General features: G+C 41.6%; 2 protein-coding genes across 3 annotated transcripts in view; one reads left to right on the top strand and one right to left on the bottom strand.

The window, feature by feature from the left end:
• ramp1 (receptor activity modifying protein 1) overlaps positions 1 to 1,179 on the bottom strand; it is a 64,585-nt gene extending 63,406 nt beyond the window's left edge. For both annotated transcript variants that reach the window (XM_086267577.1, XM_086267576.1), the window contains exon 1: positions 602 to 1,179. In XM_086267577.1, the coding sequence (XP_086123703.1) occupies positions 602 to 659 (58 nt within the window). In that variant the 5' untranslated portion in view covers positions 660 to 1,179. The remainder of the gene's footprint in view (positions 1 to 601) is intronic.
• Positions 1,180 to 11,012: 9,833 nt separating this feature from the next.
• map3k19 (mitogen-activated protein kinase kinase kinase 19) lies at positions 11,013 to 19,152 on the top strand. Its single transcript, XM_086265738.1, has 12 exons — positions 11,013 to 11,075; positions 11,705 to 11,765; positions 12,620 to 12,707; positions 13,406 to 13,534; positions 13,695 to 13,849; positions 13,917 to 13,951; positions 14,068 to 16,290; positions 17,088 to 17,192; positions 17,449 to 17,687; positions 17,784 to 18,036; positions 18,146 to 18,354; positions 18,722 to 19,152. Exons 1-12 carry the CDS (start codon positions 11,028 to 11,030, stop codon positions 18,789 to 18,791), a joined length of 3,615 nt encoding a protein of 1,204 aa, XP_086121864.1. The 5' UTR covers positions 11,013 to 11,027; the 3' UTR covers positions 18,792 to 19,152.
• Positions 19,153 to 19,157: the final 5 nt, after the last annotated feature.

Below are 19,157 nucleotides of genomic sequence, written 5' to 3' on the forward strand. Positions count from 1 at the left end.
ATAAACTTTAATAAACCTCACTCTCACTAATCTCACTAAAGTCTCACTCTCTGGGTTGTTTTCAAAAAGAAGGAAAGTTTTCAGCCAACTGCAGTCTCCAGCGCGCACATCTATCCTGAAACATGCCACTTCCCAACATCGCTGCTATGCTTTAGTTTAAACAGAGATTATCGTGTTTACACACCACTCAGCCTCCAGTAGTCCAGTAATAAATCTCATATCATGTTATGAGAAACACTCGTCCTATAATTGATATAAAACTGTTTGAAATATTTTATATTCTATTCTTACAATTAAAAGCAGTTTGAGAAACGCTGGCATGATTTCGTATTTTATGTTGAAAGGAAACAAAAACTTCTCATTTTCCTTCACATGTCTGAGGTAAGTAAAAGGCGTGAATGGCACCGGGTTGGAAGGCGAGTTCAACAGAAGTGCATCCAAACCCGTTTCTTTTACACTGTTCTGGCAGGATGCGTCTTTTTCTTTCCGTTTTAGGATCTTCTTTGTGATATTTTTCAAACAAAACTTATAGTTTAGCCCAGAAATATTCGAGTGCCTTAATCAGAAGAGCATCCGTTAAACCACGGTGTGTGGGACTCACCTATAACGAACCACAGGAGCGCCTGTTTCTGCAGAGCTGTGCAGGTTTGCGAGCCCATCCTGTCGCTCTCAAAACGATCCACTGACTGAAGTTTGGAAGCGAGGAAGTGAAGGGAACGGCAACTAACAAGAGCTCAACGAGTAATTGGTAGCATCATAAATAACTGCTGTTTAAGAAGCCCATGTAATCCGGCCGCACGGTCAATCAGCCCCAATAAAAGCTTCACTGTGTCACCCTGCGCAAACCGCTCGGGGGAGAGCCGAGGCTGCTCCTTGTTCCTGCTGTAGGCTACCTCAACTCCCCCGAGTCCTCCTGTCACCGAGTCATCCAGACGTGAAACATAATGAGTCGTAAAGTTGCAACTCTCTCTCCAACAAGCCGTCCACAGGTCTGAAGAAATCCGAAAAACGTCACTGGAAGCGTGCGGTGTTTGGTTCAAGCGCTCGCGTGCGCAACGGGACGCACCAGTATGGAACCAGTGGAGCTGAGCGACTGTGTCAGGGTTCACTGCTTCCCCCCGAGGACATGGGTCCCGGTTAGTGATGGGGACACCGGACAGACCCAAACAGTGCGGGAAGGGGGAGCGGGGCTGATTTGGAAGAGCGGAGGGAGGGGGAGGGAGCTGTACTTCTTTTCTCACTCTTTGATTGGTTAAATTAGAGAACCCAGAAGTCTGTAAAAGATATATCTATTACTTTAAATAAACAATAAACGATATATCCAAATAATAAAAAAAAATCCTAAATGATCAAAAACTATGAAGAGAACTCGTGAAAATAAACAGGTGCAAATAAAAACTCGACTAAAAGACAGAGGAGTCTGCAGAGTTCAGAGTTCCATCTGAAGAAGCTGCAACAATAAACTTTAAAGTCCAAAAAAACAAGAAATGTATAGTTTTGTGATTCTATACAAAATTATATTCTCTTCACTATATTCTATTCACTGTGCATCCGCCTGTGGTGACGCGATGAGGACAGGTGCAGCGAGTACGGATTCAAGCGTGGCACGGGTTCAGAGCAGTTGTCCAACAGCGACATCTAGTGTTCATATGGAGCGTTACACAGCGATTTACATCAAATATCACAACTCCAGTCCTCAGGAGGTAAAGTTGGTGAAATAAGTGTTTCTTTTTCTCCTTCATAATTGTATATTTGCACCTCTTGTGTAGATGTAGGCCACTGATAAAAACTGTTTCACTTTAAGCTGTTTTCATAGCCATTATCAGATTCAGGTGGTTGCATAGTTTAATTTGCAGTATTTTTTTTTCTATAAATTTTTTATATGTACAAGTAAGAATATTTTTTTAAAAGAAATAAAATTAATAGAAGCGACAGATTTTACTTTGCAGCTTTAGCATTAATTAATATAACATTCAGAAGCTGCAGAAACATAAACCTACTCATGTATTTATTAAAACTTCATATTCTATGGAAAGGCACTTTAAAATTTACTGAAAGTTTTTTTCTTTATTTGTTTTCATTTATGTTTTATGTATTTTAAAGTGTCAAAACAAAATGTCATCAAAAGGTCTAAAGCTGACTCATATATGCATTTATACAGGCCTTCATGTCATTCCCTTAGGTGTGGCTTTGTAAAATCATGATATCAGAACTACAGAAGAAGCTCAGAGACAATTTAAATTCAGAAAGTGGCACGACTGAAAGGAAACCTGAAAGTGGCCAAATCATCTCCCACTGACAGAGTCAGGACCCAATTCCCTCACCGCGGGCTCCACAGATAAGGTCAGACAGGAGGATAAAACAGAAGAAAAAGAGTTTACACAAGGTCAACGATGCCACTGCTGTGCTGCCAGCGCAGGGACTTAAAGAGGAGACAACTGGAGTCAAATGCATTAATTTCGGGGAAAAAAGTCACATCCATCTGTTCAGCTGAAATGCAAAGGTCCAGAGGAAATGACATCACAGAGCAAACATTCTGCAAAAACAAAGTGAGAGGACACAGAATATGGTCTCTGACAGAACCAAAGTCAGAGTTCAAAGGAACAATGAAGAGTTTCTCAGACTGACCTAAGAGTCACTTATTGACCTGTCTTGTTTATTTGTGATACACAAATGACAGAATAATAGGAAAGAAGGAGGAATTAACTGTTCCATCCAGTTTGCTGCTGAAACTGAAACCAACACAAAGTTGCATCTAGAAGTTAAAAGCAGAGACTTTCACGCTGCTGTGGAGAAGTAATACAGCGTTAGATTATACCTCAGTTTGGTGTGACTGTCATTAAGGAAGCTCACACCTGAACATTCAGCTGTAATCGTAGGTCACTTCACTTCACTTTTTTTTTTTTTTTTTATTGTCACATCACATGTGCAGGCACACTGGCACAGCACATGCGAGTGAAATTCTTGTGTGCGAGCCCCACAAGCAACAGAGATGTGCAAACACAACAACACAAACGAGCAAAATACAAGAATGGCCAACCTGAAACTAATAAATATATGTACAATATATAATAGTGTATGCATTTCTGGATGTGTATACTAAATATTTTCCTACGTGTGTGTGTGTGTGTGTGTGTGTGTGTGTGTGTGTGTGTGTGTGTGTGTGTGTGTGTATGTATACACATTTTTACAAATTAAATAGTAAAAAAATAAAATAAAATAATAATAATAATAATAATAATAATAATAATAATAAAATATATAAAATATACAGAGTTGAATATGTGCAAAACAAGTGGCATTTATATACAGTGTGGAGTGCATAATGTTGAAGTTCCAGTAGTGAAGCTGAGGTGTCTATGACGTGTTCAGCAGTCTGATGGCCTGATGGAAAAAGCTGTCTCTCAGTCTGAACATACAGACTAGCATGTTTTAACCATGTCAACAAAATCCAACAACACAAGAGCAGGTTTGGAGTTTAAAACAGCACCGTGTGCACAAGCAGTCATCCTGAAGCCTCATTTAGAGAATATGTTAATTATACAGTATCGTATTTATGGATATAAAGACTGGATATATATATATGATCGTGCTCACTTATAGGTTTCTTCAGCCTCCCTGTTTAGTTGAGCTTGATGAGTTAAAAGATTGCTTGTGCATTTCTCCCCTTCTCCAAAAACAAAGCCTGATCATGCGCAGAAGCAAACTTTACTACATGCACAGTCTAACTGCGTCGAGCACACTAGACAGAAATCATATTCGTGGTTTCACTTAGATTTAATGCATCAGGCAACAAACAGACTGAAAGCATTTAAAGCCACAGCTTGTCTGTCTGACTGTCTCCAAGGTAACCAAATGTAAACGTACAGCAGAAGGCATGCAGGACAAAACAGAGGAAAGTGGAGGAAATACTCGAGTGGAGAGTGTGCAGTAAAGATCAAAGGTTCACTGATCAAACGTCCACAGAAGGTTTGAGAAGATATACAAGTGGATTCAGGCAAATGAAACAACAGTAAGTAAACAATAGTTCATTTTAGCTTTTTACTCCAATTATCATCGTCTTCCCTTAATGCTGCTCACACAGATGAGCACCACTTACAACTGTTTAATGTCAGGAAATGTGTACAAGGCACTTTTTCTATTGTACTTTTAAATTAGCCTTCTCTCAGCACTCGCTTTAGACACTTCATCCATTTTGACTGTTACTTTTGTCAAACATTAAACCAGAGGGAGTTCAGTCCTCACAGACACATTTCTACTTTACAAATATACAAACACTTATAAAATGATTTCACATTACATTAGGGGGGAGTGTTAGCGTGCGCGAACATGGTCAAATAAGGTGGTTTACTAAAAAAACACACACTTTTTGTTCATGAAGTAGTCAATCCTGAGACTTTGGGCTATTTTGTTCTTCCTGTCGTGGTGACACATAACCACACAGAAACACAGAAGTGTTTCCAGATCAACACAAGTTGAAATATTATTATTTAGCTCCACAAACTCTGCGTTTATGTAGTACCATAATGCACTAAGATGTGTATCGCTAGCAGTAATAATGAGACATAATACTTCATACTCTGCCCTGAGTCTAGTCTCTGCGGGGAGCACTAGATCACCAGAGACTTACATCACAAGGTTAATGTCACACTAATAATCGCACAGACACAGAGACTGCCAAAGACATCTAGCTGAAAGTGCTTGGTAATATCTATCAGCGGTGTGTTTACAATAATTTCTCCACCTCGTTTGTTTCTCTAAATAACGATGACAGTAGCAGTCTGCCCTGACTCACAGCTCAGACACTGTGCTTTTCTTTGGCTCGTGTTCACACAGGTCTGACTGGGAGATGGTGAAAGGGTGTAAGAAGGGTGAGACTGATGATGGGGTGCAGAAAGGAGAGCTGAAGGAAGACAAGGAACAAGGATGCACTCCCCTTATCGCTGCCTGCCGCGGTGCCATGAGCGAGGTAACGGCGTGTGCATGTGTGCGGTAGAGAGAGTTTGGCAAGTACATGTCTATTGTAACCATGCTTCCTCTTTGGTAAGCTGGCTACTCCAGCCCTGGAAAGCACCAGATGGATATGATTGGTTGGGTAGACGAAACCAGTTTCTGTCACGTAACACGTCGTACTTTTCCTTTCAATAACAACAAAGTGCTGTGATCACATGAGATTATGCAACTTTTTTTTAACATAGCTCCTCTGCATCCTCTGAGGGAGACATTCAAAACAGGCTTGTCTGGAGGGAAACTCTCCAATTATAACTCAAACTTATGTTTTCTTAAAATACACCCAACCACAAGGTGTTTACACTAAAATGAGCAACAACAGTCCTTTTACTGACAGAAACGACACATCTACGCTTCACATTTTTTTGAGATGTTTCAGGTTTTTTATGTGGTGGGTTTAACAGGTGGTTCAGCAGCTCCTGAGGACAGATGCTGACCTGACCTTGTGCAACTTCAGCCAGCAGACAGCGCTCCACATAAGTCCGCCAGAGCTGCGGGAAGAAATGGTGAGGTGGATGTCAAGGCCTCATCTGCCCCCCCAGGCGCAGCTACTGCAGGCTGCCTGGCAGGGAGACCTCCACTCCTTACAGCACCTGCTGGTAAGCTCACTTCACACACACACACACACACACACACACACACACACACACACACACACACACACACACACACACACACACACACACACACACACACCTGAGAGTCAAAGGATTTCCCAGATGAGTAAAGACAACACAACAAGGGCAACAATCTTCTCCCATTACAAAAGCACATGCAGTTGTTGCGCACTGTGTTGCTTTGGAAAATGTAAAGGATGACATAGATTTTGGGCTTTTAACTGTATTTTAATAAGTTTATTTTATATAAGCTTTTCATACTAATAAGGCCCGCCCCATAGCCACTCACGCGACACCAAAGTAATTAAGTAACTAATAAACAATTAAATGACACAAATGTTTCAGATTTTTCATCTACTGTAGAATCTTTTTAATGAGTTCACAGTAAAAAAAAAAAAAAAACAATAAAAATGAACAAATAAATACAGTGGGGCAAAAAAAGTATTTAGTCAGCCACCGATTGTGCAAGTTCCCCCACTTAAAATGATGACAGAGGTCAGTAATTTGCACCAGAGGTACACTTCAACTGTGAGAGACAGAATGTGAAAAAAAAAATCCATGAATCCACATGGTAGGATTTGTAAAGAATTTATTCGTAAATCAGGGTGGAAAATAAGTATTTGGTCAATAACAAAAATACAACTCAATACTTTGTAACATAACCTTTGTTGGCAATAACAGAGGTCAAACGTTTACTATAGGTCTTTACCAGGTTTGCACACACAGTAGCTGGTATTTTGGCCCATTCCTCCATGCAGATCTTCTCGAGAGCAGTGATGTTTTGGGGCTGTCGCCGAGCAACACGGACTTTCAACTCCCGCCACAGATTGTCTATGGGGTTGAGGTCTGGAGACTGGCTAGGCCACTCCAGGACTTTCAAATGCTTCTTACGGAGCCACTCCTTTGTTGCCCGGGCGGTGTGTTTTGGATCATTGTCATGTTGGAAGACCCAGCCTCGTTTCATCTTCAAAGTTCTCACTGATGGAAGGAGGTTTTGGCTCAAAATCTCACGATACATGGCCCCATTCATTCTGTCCTTAACACGGATCAGTCGTCCTGTCCCCTTGGCAGAAAAACAGCCCCATAGCATGATGTTTCCACCCCCATGCTTCACAGTAGGTATGGTGTTCTTGGGATGCAACTCAGTATTCTTCTTCCTCCAAACACGACGAGTTGAGTTTATACCAAAAAGTTCTACTTTGGTTTCATCTGACCACATGACATTCTCCCAATCCTCTGCTGTATCATCCATGTGCTCTCTGGCAAACTTCAGACGGGCCTGGACATGCACTGGCTTCAGCAGCGGAACACGTCTGGCACTGCGGGATTTGATTCCCTGCCGTTGTAGTGTGTTACTGATGGTGACCTTTGTTACTTTGGTCCCAGCTCTCTGCAGGTCATTCACCAGGTCCCCCCGTGTGGTTCTGGGATCTTTGCTCACCGTTCTCATGATCATTTTGACCCCACGGGATGAGATCTTGCGTGGAGCCCCAGATGGAGGGAGATTATCAGTGGTCTTGTATGTCTTCCATTTTCTGATGATTGCTCCCACAGTTGATTTTTTCACACCAAGCTGCTTGCCTATTGTAGATTCACTCTTCCCAGTCTGGTGCAGGTCTACAATACTTTTCCTGGTGTCCTTCGAAAGCTCTTTGGTCTTGGCCATGGCGGAGTTTGGAGTCTGACTGTTTGAGGCTGTGGACAGGTGTCTTTTATACAGATGAGTTCAAACAGGTGCCATTCATACAGGTAACGAGTGGGGCACAGAAAAGCTTCTTACAGAAGACGTTACAGGTCTGTGAGAGCCAGAGATTTTCCTTGTTTGAGGTGACCAAATACTTATTTTCCACCCTGATTTACGAATAAATTCTTTACAAATCCTACCATGTGGATTCATGGATTTTTTTTTCACATTCTGTCTCTCACAGTTGAAGTGTACCTCTGGTGCAAATTACTGACCTCTGTCATCATTTTAAGTGGGGGAACTTGCACAATCGGTGGCTGACTAAATACTTTTTTGCCCCACTGTAAATACATTTAGATTTTACATTTATCATGTCAAAAAACAGTTAAAAGTGTTTAAAAGTTAATACTGTTAAAAGTGCACTTCTTTTTCTTATGTTAAGCTATTTCAGGGATTTTAAACATGTGATGTCTACACTGGCACAAAGGGAGAGTTTCACTGGTCCAGCCCTCCTCTGATCAAAGTGAGCTGCACGTGGCCCACAACTGAAATGAGTTTGCCGTCGTTGGATTAAACAGTGGTTGAACCAAAAAAAGTTTTGATTCTGAGACTGAAAATGTTGTTAAACCTCTAAAATCATGAGAAAATATATATGTGATTCTGTAATGTAATAATAAGGCACATTTAATTTGGCATTTCCAAATGCATTCCTGAATTATAACCAGCTCAGAGCAGCAAAGAGGCCTGCCATTGTTAGTGTGTCCTTTGGTGACTTTGTGTATCTGGAAATGTGATACTAACGCTCAGGTGCTTTTGTAAAATGACTGGAAATAGCCCACACTGTTTGGGTATGCTGACAGCTGAGTACACAGGTTTATTTATTTATTTATTTATTTATGAATTAAACATAAACTGAATGAACTAATAACTTACATATATCACCTTGGTTATTTATTTATGAAGCACACAGGTGTTTGGGGTATTTCATATGCAGGATTCTTTTATATTTAAAACGTCGGTCTGTCGCTGCTTATTTAATTCATTTTTCCAAAACTCTAACTTGTTACAAACATTTCCAGCACAAAGTACAGCTCACTGAATGCAGGGTACGGTCTGAGCCTCGTGGCCTCATTTCACACTGCAGCACTTTGTTACTCCGTGTGCAGTTTTAATAAAGAGAGATCAGTTGGAACAAAAGGCCAAAATCTGTTTTAAGAAATGTGAACATGCAAGATGAAATGTTTCTGTGGTGTTAGGGTCCATCGTGGAGCATTATCTGAGACAAATGTAGGAGATAGAGTCTAAAAGGCTGGAGTGGAGAAAGCAGATGGTTGATGAATATTTTGAATTAGATGCCATGGACAACCTCGATGAGGCAGAGATGGGGAGAAAGAGGATTGAACAGAGTCTGAATATGAACACGATGCATTTATAGAACAGGGACTGGGGCTGATGGCTCTGGATGGGAAAAGTGATCAAATGTTGCATGAGGTGACTACATGAGAAAATGGAAGGAAAACGAGGAGAAAACAGATCTTCATTAGTGTTTAGTTCCCTATAAAGCATCAAATTAATTCTCCCATAGCCGTGAAGAAGTGTCTGTTTGCTAACTAGTACCATCTGACTGCTTCACAATAACTAATTCACACACATTGAGGCCAGTAACATCTAATGGTGGAAATGGATGACACTAAAGTGTGCTGCTTGTTATATCAGCAGTTTAATTTAGAATTTTTCCCCCTGTGTTTGTGTTTGTGTGTGTTTGCACGTGTCAGCTTCAGACCGACGGGCTGGATGTGAATGTTCCAAACAGCGACGGTGTGACAGCTGTGATGCTTGCTGTCAGGGACGTCGACCTGTTTGAAGACTTAGGAGCACATCTGCCATGGGAGCACAAACCCGTGGAGGTCATCAAGGAACTGCTGGGAGTTTCTGCGTAAGAAAGCACAAATATTTATACAGTAGACAGGTAACATTAAAGCCTTTTGTCATCGAGCAACATGCTGATTTAAGTATTAAATATGTAAAGTTCACTAGAAGTGCAAAAAAATATATTGAGATTTGTTTCATCTGTCTTTTAACTTCATCAGTGATTTGATGGTACGAGACCATAACGGCTGCTCTGCTCTCCACTACGCTGCTAATACCAACAGCTTTCTGACAGAAGACATCATCCATGTTCTGATGGAGGCGCTAAGTCAAAAAGGTACACACACGCACACACACGCGCACACACACACACACCTTAACCTCATTTGTCTCACTCTTTGCGATCAGTGTTCATTCTGCCAGCAGCTATTTCACCAACAAGTTCTCTTTAACTGGCAATAAACTGATCACCCGACCAGGTAAACTGAATGCCACTGATGATTTTGTCACAATGGCAAGTCCTGCTGGAAATCATTGTGCCTTGGCATTCACCTCCCACCTACCTACATTGTGCAGTCCTCGCACAATCTCCATAGCTACAGCATCCCCGATGGCAGCGGTCTCCTCCATACCACACAAACTGCTCAGGAACAGCTTTAGAGATATGAAAAACTGACCAATCTTCCAAACTCCATCAGTAACATACACAGGATTTCCCTTAACCCGTGGAGGCCCCATCCCACAGGATTCACAGGATCAGAACATCAGCAGTTCCTAAAGAGACAGATGTTCCTCCGAAAGTCAATGGAGACCAAAAAAGGAGGTAAAGGGACAATAAAAAGGTTCAAAGGAAATAAACGTCCCTGCTCAGCTGTGCGAAAATCATGAAATTCCTTATTTCAACAGTGTTTTTAATCTTCTTTGGAAAAGTAAGGATTATCATTTCATGCTCTTTCAGAACGATCACAAATCGGATCATGTCATGCAGTTTGTAAAGGTTTCTGTAAAATGTAAATGATCCTGTCTACAAGCACTTTAACACTGTTGTCCAGCACTACGGCGCTCTGGGGTGTGAGTGTAACATCACAATGCATGACTTTGATCTGCAGATTATAAACCAAATCAGCTGATATCCCTGTTTCTTATTCTGTGACACTGCCTGTAGATTATATTAGAGTACTCTTATTGTCGAGTGAGTTATTTGCTCTTTACTCTGGTTAGTGTTTAATTGATCAGCTACTTATTAAACTTATTAAAATGAATCTAAAGTAAGCATGTGCCAATGTACGAAGTATAAAGCCTCAAATTCTCCGTTCTTGATCTTCCTGGCTTTCTTATACGGATACAAATAATCGGCATACCAGATTCATTCATAATCCTGTTTATCACAGTAAAACGTCTGCACTCATGTGGGTATAAGAAAGACTTGTTTGTTAATGTGTGAGGGAGCACTTTACTAAGAGCCTTTACATGTGACGGAGTCTGCGTCAACAAACTGAAACCATGTGACAGAGAGAGCATGGATCAATATGGATGAAAACATTGTTTAAGCCAAAAATAAAAATAGCTTTTTTTCCCTTTTTCTTTTACTGTTTCTAACCTATCAGACGCCTGCACCCCAACCCCAGGAGTGTGGCCCCAAACAGGGATTTGCACAATTTCTGCAGGAAGAAAAAAAGTGGACTTATTTTACTTTACACTTTACTACTTCTTTCTTTTCCTGGTTTTGTGTAGATGCCGTTCCTATTTCACAAACACGGGATTTGGTCTCAGAGATTGGAGATTCAGACGGAGAGTTGGACATTGAGAGCTTTTATCCTAACCAGTCGATAGTAGCCACGCCCACAATGACAGCAACCCGTCAAGATCACTTTCTTCAGTACAGCCACACCAGGGTGAGTTTTACGTCTGCAGTGTGACCAGCAAGCTGTGTGTTTTTCAGTGCAGTCAGTTCAGTTAACAAACACACAGAGAGACAGTGTGGTCACCCAGAAGACATATATATGGACCAGTAATTGGCTCTCTGTTTGAGTGTACACGTGCTCTGTGTAGCTGACACCGTACTGCCATACTACTGTATTGTGGGTGTTCTTATAGGAAAAGTAGATGAGCAGACAGCTGGTTAGCTGGAGGAGACCAGCAGGTGGTTTACAGGGAAGATCTGTAGTGTATGTACACAGGTATAATGTCTGTGTGCACAACACATTTAGAGTAATACATATATAGAATACAGGGCGAGTCCATAGCAGCATATTAGACTCAGTGTAGAATGAAGAAATTCAGCTTACAGGAAAGTTCAGAGTCATATATTTAAATTATAACGTTATAAAGTTTTACGTTTTTGTGTCAAAGTCACTTGTGGACATTGATGCTACAAGTACATTTAATCTAATTGAAATGTATATATTTGTTTTAAATTATTTTAAGCATTATAAACATAAATTCCATCTGGAAGATCTTTTATGAGCCTCATTTTTAAGACTGGAGCATGTATTGACGACCTCACCTTTGTTCTTGGTTCCAGGAAGTTCCAGAGTCTCCAGGGAGCCCCCCTCAATCTGACCATCATAAAGACCTGAGCCAAGGTAAGGGAGCTTTAAGAGGTTTTAGCCATGTTTACTTGAAGTGTTTGGTGAAAATGAAGCGGCATTCCTTTTGTGGACTTATTAGATTGGACTAAAATTGTGCCCTAGTTAACCTAACCTTTTAACCTAAGAGGTCAAAAGGGTTAAAGACAAAGTTAACATTAACTTGCAATAAAAATGCCTCTCAGTTCACGGGTCCTGGATGGCAGCTAACGCTTCAGATTTTGAAAAAGGAACATAATCAGCATCCCAAATAGGCCATGAGATCAAATCACCTTCTAAAAGGAGGGGGTTGGGGGGGTGACTGGATAGGAGTGGTCTCGTACTCAACCCCAGACGGCATGGTTTGGACACCACAGAGGGAAAGCGAGGGTGTTAGACAGGACACCAAAAGCATTTCGACTACAGTGAGAGAAAGAAACTACTGACCAAGAAATCGGGATAGAGGAGTGATAGTTTAAAAAAGAATTCTTTAAAGTGGCCTCATCATGGGATCAGAGACCAACAGGCTCAGAAACAGGTAAAACCTATTATTTCCTCTGTGATGAGCATTAGTGCGGTAAATATGAACGCTGTGCTGCTGTACGTTTAATGTAGAAAATAGTAAGTGTGAACTTAAGTTGAACTTGTTCGTTTGTATGGTTATCAAGGCTCTTTGTGGAGTTAGAAAACTCTTTTCCTGCTGACTGTTACAGGAGGTACAACGTGGCTTTTCTGTTTTTGTACCACTGACAGACTGTTTGGATGGTACGTGTTTGAGTTTCAGCTCAGCATTTTACTACGAAGACTGAAAGAATAAAAATGACATTTGATGAACGGGTGTTACGCTGTGTGTTTGTGTGTGTCCGGAGCAGATAAGGGGATCCCCCCCTGTTCCCAAGAATCCATGGAAACACTGATAGACATGAGGGAAGCCTATCAGGAGGCAGGCAGGGGAGGCAGGTGGGCACGCTAAAATCTCTCTCTCTCAAGCACACACATTATCATGTGCGGTCTTTTTAAGTGTGCATTCACTGTATCAGGATAAGAATATAATTTACAAGCTGGTGATCCTGCGCTGACTCCTGTGAACGCATCAGCATCTGTTTATAGGTAACCACAGACTGTTGTGTACAGACAAACATCTTTGATGTGTACAGGTAACAGCCTGCAGCTGTAACACAGTCCTGTATATACAGCATACACTCTCAATGGGCTGGTCAACAAATCCCCCGTCCTTTAACACCAACAGCAGAAAAGTGTCTGGTTACACCCACAGATCTGCGCACAGGCACCTGTCACCATGTCCAGAGGACAACCTGTTCTAGCCAAACAGGTTAGGAACAGGGGGAGAGGGGGCTTTGGTGAATCAGCCCATTGTCTGTTATGAGCAGCTCTCACCACTGAATCAACTCCAAGCTCTCCAAGGAGAACAAAGGTCTTTAAGCCGGTCTCTCCTTTCATAGCGTCAGCTTCCAGAAATGTGAGCAAAGTGAGGCTTTACATGCAGTTTGAAACAAAACAAACTTCAAATGCATCTGTACATGTCTTTCATTAATGTTCTTCTTTATAATTTCTCAGTTCAGACATTATAGTGTGTCCACAAATAATAATGAGTTTCTCCATGACAACCATAAAGGGTTTTCCACTCTTTTCCTCAGTCAAGATGTGTCTCTGCCCAGTTTGCACAAGAGCAACAACAGCAGACACCGGGGCCATGCAGACCATCCTCTGGCATCTGGCTTGCTGAGTGTGAGAAGCCCCTGCCAGCCAGTACCCCCACCACACAGGTATACATACACGTGAACTATCAAGCAGCAGATAGCTAACTTGTTACGCTACTTGTTACCATCACAGATGAAGAGAAGCAGGTGCAGCAGTGCTGACAAGAAAAAGTTTAACAAATCACTGGCACTCACAAAAACTAAATATTGCTTCTTCTTTTTTCAGGAGACGAAGAACAAGAAGTGTGGTTGCTGCATCGCCACCGTCCCACTTGTTGTCTGTGCCAGAGCCCAGTCAGCTCAGCCAATCGGCTCCCAGCATCATGGAACCTCTGCTGTGTCCAAACACTATGATGCAGGCCAGAGCACACATCCAGACCCGTATGTACTCTGCATTACACGTTATATTTCAATGACGTTTGATGGTTACATCTCTTTCTATCTGCAGGGTTGGGTTCTCATCATACTATAAATGAACAAAAGGTATGTTTTAATTACAATCCTTCCATTTTCCCCAATACTTTCATTTCTTTTTCATCCACATAATGTTTTTATAATGAATAATTCCTGTATTATTAATTTGCCACGGGTTTCTCCAGGGTCTCCTGCCCCGAACACCAAAACTCTTGGCACCCCTGGACAAACGCTTCAGAGACGGCACCGCTCTGCCTGTACTAAAGCAACATGTTCCCCTGAAGCCCATCAGTCAGAGCCCTATTTCTACAAGGACCAGGTTGAAAAGAGAGAGACTGTCCTGGGGCAGCTCATGCATTGACCCTTCAACGACGAAGGATGGCAGTGTGGAGAGCAGGTCCAGCAGCAGCCACAGCTCAGTCGATTTAGAGGATGAGGACGCTGACAGGGATCAAGATGCATATCTGACTGTCAGTCACGACAGGATGTTGGAGCTTCCGAAGGATGCGAGCACCGCTGAGGCTGATAGGACTGGGAAGACAGCGCTGCATTTTAAAGTTCAGTCAAAGATTAATCATGTTCCACTGATCCGCAGATCAGGACATAGCCTGAAGGAAGACCTTATCAATCATACAAGTGATCTTCACAACAGTGAAATAGCTTTGAACTCTCAGAATGAAGGCAAAGTGAGCCGTATGAATATTACAAAAGAGTGTGCTGACAGCGAGTCATCAAAAGCATATGACTCTGCAAAAAATGGAGACACTCTGACTCAGGATGAAGGCATTTTGAATAATGTAATAGTTTTCACATCAGAGTCAAAGGACGAGAAGAACAACGTGGGGAACACTTCTGAACCCGGGACTGAGATTATCCACGGAGTTGTATTTAATGTGAATAATGATCTAAATGAATTGAGGAATGTGAAACAGACAGAAAAAACAATAATGAAGTATTCCTGTGATGAAGAACACCAGGTAGACAAAACATTAGTTTGCAGTCCAGTAGATGAAACGTTAAATCCCAGAGCTGCTGTGGGGAATATTCAAATTTGTGCTTCACCTGAAAACATTCATCGGAACGATGGAGATCACAAGAAAGACGAGAAGCTTACACCGGATAAGGAGAAAAGAACCAATGTGAACTTTGAACTGAGAACAAGCAGTCACACTAAGCAGCCTTTCAACATACTAGCACATAAAGACAGAAGCATTTTAAATCGGAATAAGTCCAAAAGCAACTTTAAGTACTCCTTGCTGAATACTCAGGTCAAAGATAAAACCAGGAAAAGTCCCGAGCAAACTGGTAGCAGAGGGGGTACTGTAGCTAAAGCCAAGTCAAAGATGAAATCAAAATGTGCTCACTCTAATTCTGGCACTTCATCGCCACGGAAGAAGGTTATTGATTATGCACAGAGCAAAATAATACATCCTGTCACTACTCAGCAGCACGCACAAGGGAGGGAGCTGAGAAGTGCCCAGCAGCTGAGAAAACCCTGTGTAGAGGAAACACCAAGGTCTAAATCTGCCGTTGACCTCATCACCTACAAGGATATGTTTCAGCAGATACAGAGTCAGAGTCAAGAAGGGCCAGCCATCTATGAGATGTTTGCCGGTCCTGTCTATGAAAACCTCAGAGTTCCCTACACCTGTGAGAAACTAAACGAGAGAAGCCCTCCCCAGTGTGCTCCACCTAAGAAGACACAACAGGGCCATAAAGCAAAACACAGGCAACTGAAATCAGCACACAGTAAGCCGAACAGAAGCCCAGCTGAGACAACAGTGGTTTCAGCTAAAAGCAAAGCAAAGCCTGTGCCGTCCAGGATAAAAACTCCAGTCACACCTGTCAGGAAGGGCATCCACAAAGGGCGAAATAATCCTCAACTAGACACTGAGGTAGTTCTTAACAAAGGTGTCAACATTTGTCAAGACAAGGGTGAAAGTCACCTGTCTACAATAGAAGAGACCTTTCCTACACATGACTCTGAAACGATCAAATGTGATGATGACAGCACTCTCACTACACCAACATCTGCCTCTCATGGTGCAGATTTCAGTCACACACACAAAAATATTCAAGACACAACAGTAAGTTCATTAACAGGAAATCAAAACGGACCACTTCCAGAGCCCGTGTTATCAAAACGTCCTCATCGGCCAAAGATGGACACATGGACATCTTCAAGTAGCAACAGCTACACAATTACGCCCCCTGTTTACCAGAAGTTTCTGGATGAAGCAGGTGACGGGCCACTTACAGACGATCTGCTGCAGTGTCTGGCAGAGGAACTGATCTCTTTGGATGAGAGGGATGCATCCATAGGCCCGCTTAATCCAAATAAGGAAAAGAGCAACCAGGAATCCAGCAGAGAAGATGATCGTGTCATGGGACTAAATATGTTTTCCGAGGTAACCGTTTCGGAAGTCAAACTGTCAAATCTTTATCTACTGATAAATACTGCTGGTTGAGGAGGAAACAATAAGGTTTTCAGTTCTGGTTAGAGAATCAGGGTCTGGAGAAGAGATGCTGTTAGATTGTTTATTCTTCAAAGAAGTGGAGCAGCGGAGAGTACATGCAGAACTGGTCACGGGGTATACGTGCCATGTGTTAATTAAGCACCGTGATTCTCCCAGGACTCTTGAAGTAGGAATGTATGTGTAATTTGCACAATACGTATTAGAGAATAAACAATGCAAACAGAACTGGTAAATGTGAAACAAACAACACATTCAAGCAGATGCTGTTTGTGATGGCAGGAGAGGGATTACTTTCAGTTCGGTGGTATGTCTGCTGTTAGATTTCACTGGGCAAGCACTGCTTTCCTTGCTTGTCCTGACAGAATAACGTTGCATTCATTAGCTATTTCTGTGCTACGGTGAACTCTAAATCTTGACTGAAACTATTCTAATAATCATCCTTTTGCAGAAGATCACCCAGCTGTTTTACAACTATTCTTTCAAGAATTTTTAAATGAAGGTTAAACATTGGCCTGCAGTTAACTAAGACAGGGAGATCAAGTAAAGGTTTAAGTAATGGTTTAATTAACATTGCCTTTAAAGCCCATTTAACAAAGATAAACTGATCATATTTAAAACTGAAGCATTACTAATGCATAACAAAATGTTGAATGAGCTGATAATTAAGTTCAGTCACTGTGATAACGCTTTCTTGTAGTGTAATTATCATTATGTGCCTTTTATTGAAGATTGCTTTAAGAGGCAGTGGCACTGTGCTTGGCTCTGGGTTGGTCTTGGATGACACCGTCACATGGAGAAAGGGTGAAGTACTCGGCAGGGGCGCCTATGGCACAGTATGTATCCTAACTTTTGATAGCACATAGCAAAAAAACTGAACAAGAACTGAGCCAAAAATTGTTAAATTACTCAGAATGACCTACTTTTGCCACTGTGTTCATTTAGGACTAAATGAACTACTAGAATTGACCTTCTTTGACATTTTCTCTGACATGAAAATTTGCTTTTCATTTATTAAAACATGCACTCCAGAATATTCCAGAAAAACCAAAATCATTTACAACAGCAGGTCTTATTGCCTCACATTACCAGGTGTACTGTGGCCTGACCAGTCAGGGTCAGCTAATAGCTGTGAAGCAGGTGATCCTCGATTCCTCGGACGCTGATGCTGCAAATAAAGAATACAGTCGTCTGCAGGGGGAGGTGGAGTTGCTTAAAACCCTCAGACACATCAACATTGTTGGCTTCCTGGGTACCTCGCTTCAGCAGCATGTGGTTTCCATCTTCATGGAGTATATCCCAGGAGGCTCCATTGCAAGCATCATTCACAGGTTAGTCTGAAATATTTTGTCTGAAGCTATCACTTCTGGCAAAATAACTGTTCTTCACAAGAGTCCCGAGTACAAGTTATTATCTGATGCCCTCAGATTTGGTCCACTGCCAGAGCGAGTCCTGGCTCTGTACACTCAACAGATACTGGAAGGGGTGGCTTACCTTCACATGAACAGGGTGATTCACCGAGACTTGAAGGGAAACAATGTCATGCTAATGCCAACTGGTGTCATCAAACTCATAGACTTTGGATGCGCACGTCGACTAAGTTATATGCATCACACAACTTGCAACAGTGTTGACCTGCTCAAGTCTGTTCATGGCACGCCTTACTGGATGGCACCAGAGGTACACTGGAGTTCAGTCATTAAAAAAAAATGTAATCAATAATCTGCAAACATTTACGCTGCCATGAGACCTCAACTTTACTTTTTAGACATTTGTCTTCTCACTTCAGATTATCAATGAAACGGGATATGGGAGAAAGTCAGACATATGGAGCGTGGGGTGCACGGTGTTTGAAATGGCCACAGGGAAACCACCGCTGGCACACATGGACAAGATGGCTGCCTTGTTCTACATTGGGGCTCAGAGAGGGTTGATGCCTTCCTTACCAGACAGTTTCTCAGAAAATGCAAAGGAATTTGTAAAAATCTGCTTGACAAGGTGAGATGTAGTGCAAAGATTTGTTTTAAAAATGTATTAATTTATTTCACAAGCTCAGTTGCATGCCAAAACAATTTCAGATTTACTATATCAAGCAGGTATGAGACCTGGTGATACTGTGTAGGTCTAACACAGAAGCAGAAATCCACTGTGTAAGTCTATATACTTGACTGTTTTTATTTTTTAACTATTTCAGTGTAAGGTGACATTAATGGTTTGAAACGTGTCTAAAATATAAGGTATCCTGTGCAGAGGTTTCAACATGGTGGGCATGTTGTCCGTTTATTATGTGCAGTCTGTGGTTACATGCAGAAGGCGTTGCATCTTTTATTTCGTTTACTTTGATCTAATTTCATTGTCTCTCTAGTGACCAGAAGCTACGTCCATCAGCTGACCAGCTGCTGAAGCATTCATTCATCCCCACAAATGTGACGTGAAAGAGGAAATATGCACCGCGATCAGACAGGACTGTTTTCAAATTACAAGATTTCACTGAGTTTGATTTATACAACTCAAAACATCAAATGGTCTTTTGTGACCCTGTGAGAGCTTACCATCTATTCAGCACTATAGCAGTAGTGCCAATGATGGGCAGGATGAAGAAGAAAAACCATAGTTATGAGAAGCACTTTTGTATACAGTGATATGATCTATAAAATGTGAATTACATGTAGGATTTTTCCTTCCTCATACATGTGCCATTTAGTTTTTATGGTATTTTCAGTTCTAATAAAAAGAAAATGCATCATCTATACTTCAGTCCAACCATCATTTTTCAGTGACCCCCATACATTTATATTGAA

Source organism: Aulonocara sp. 'chitande type north' Nkhata Bay, linkage group LG16, assembly GCF_057382095.1.
Source record: "Aulonocara sp. 'chitande type north' Nkhata Bay isolate Kocher_YH1m ecotype deep benthic linkage group LG16, A_spYH_male_GT1.1, whole genome shotgun sequence".
Taxonomy (NCBI): domain Eukaryota; kingdom Metazoa; phylum Chordata; class Actinopteri; order Cichliformes; family Cichlidae; genus Aulonocara; species Aulonocara sp. 'chitande type north' Nkhata Bay.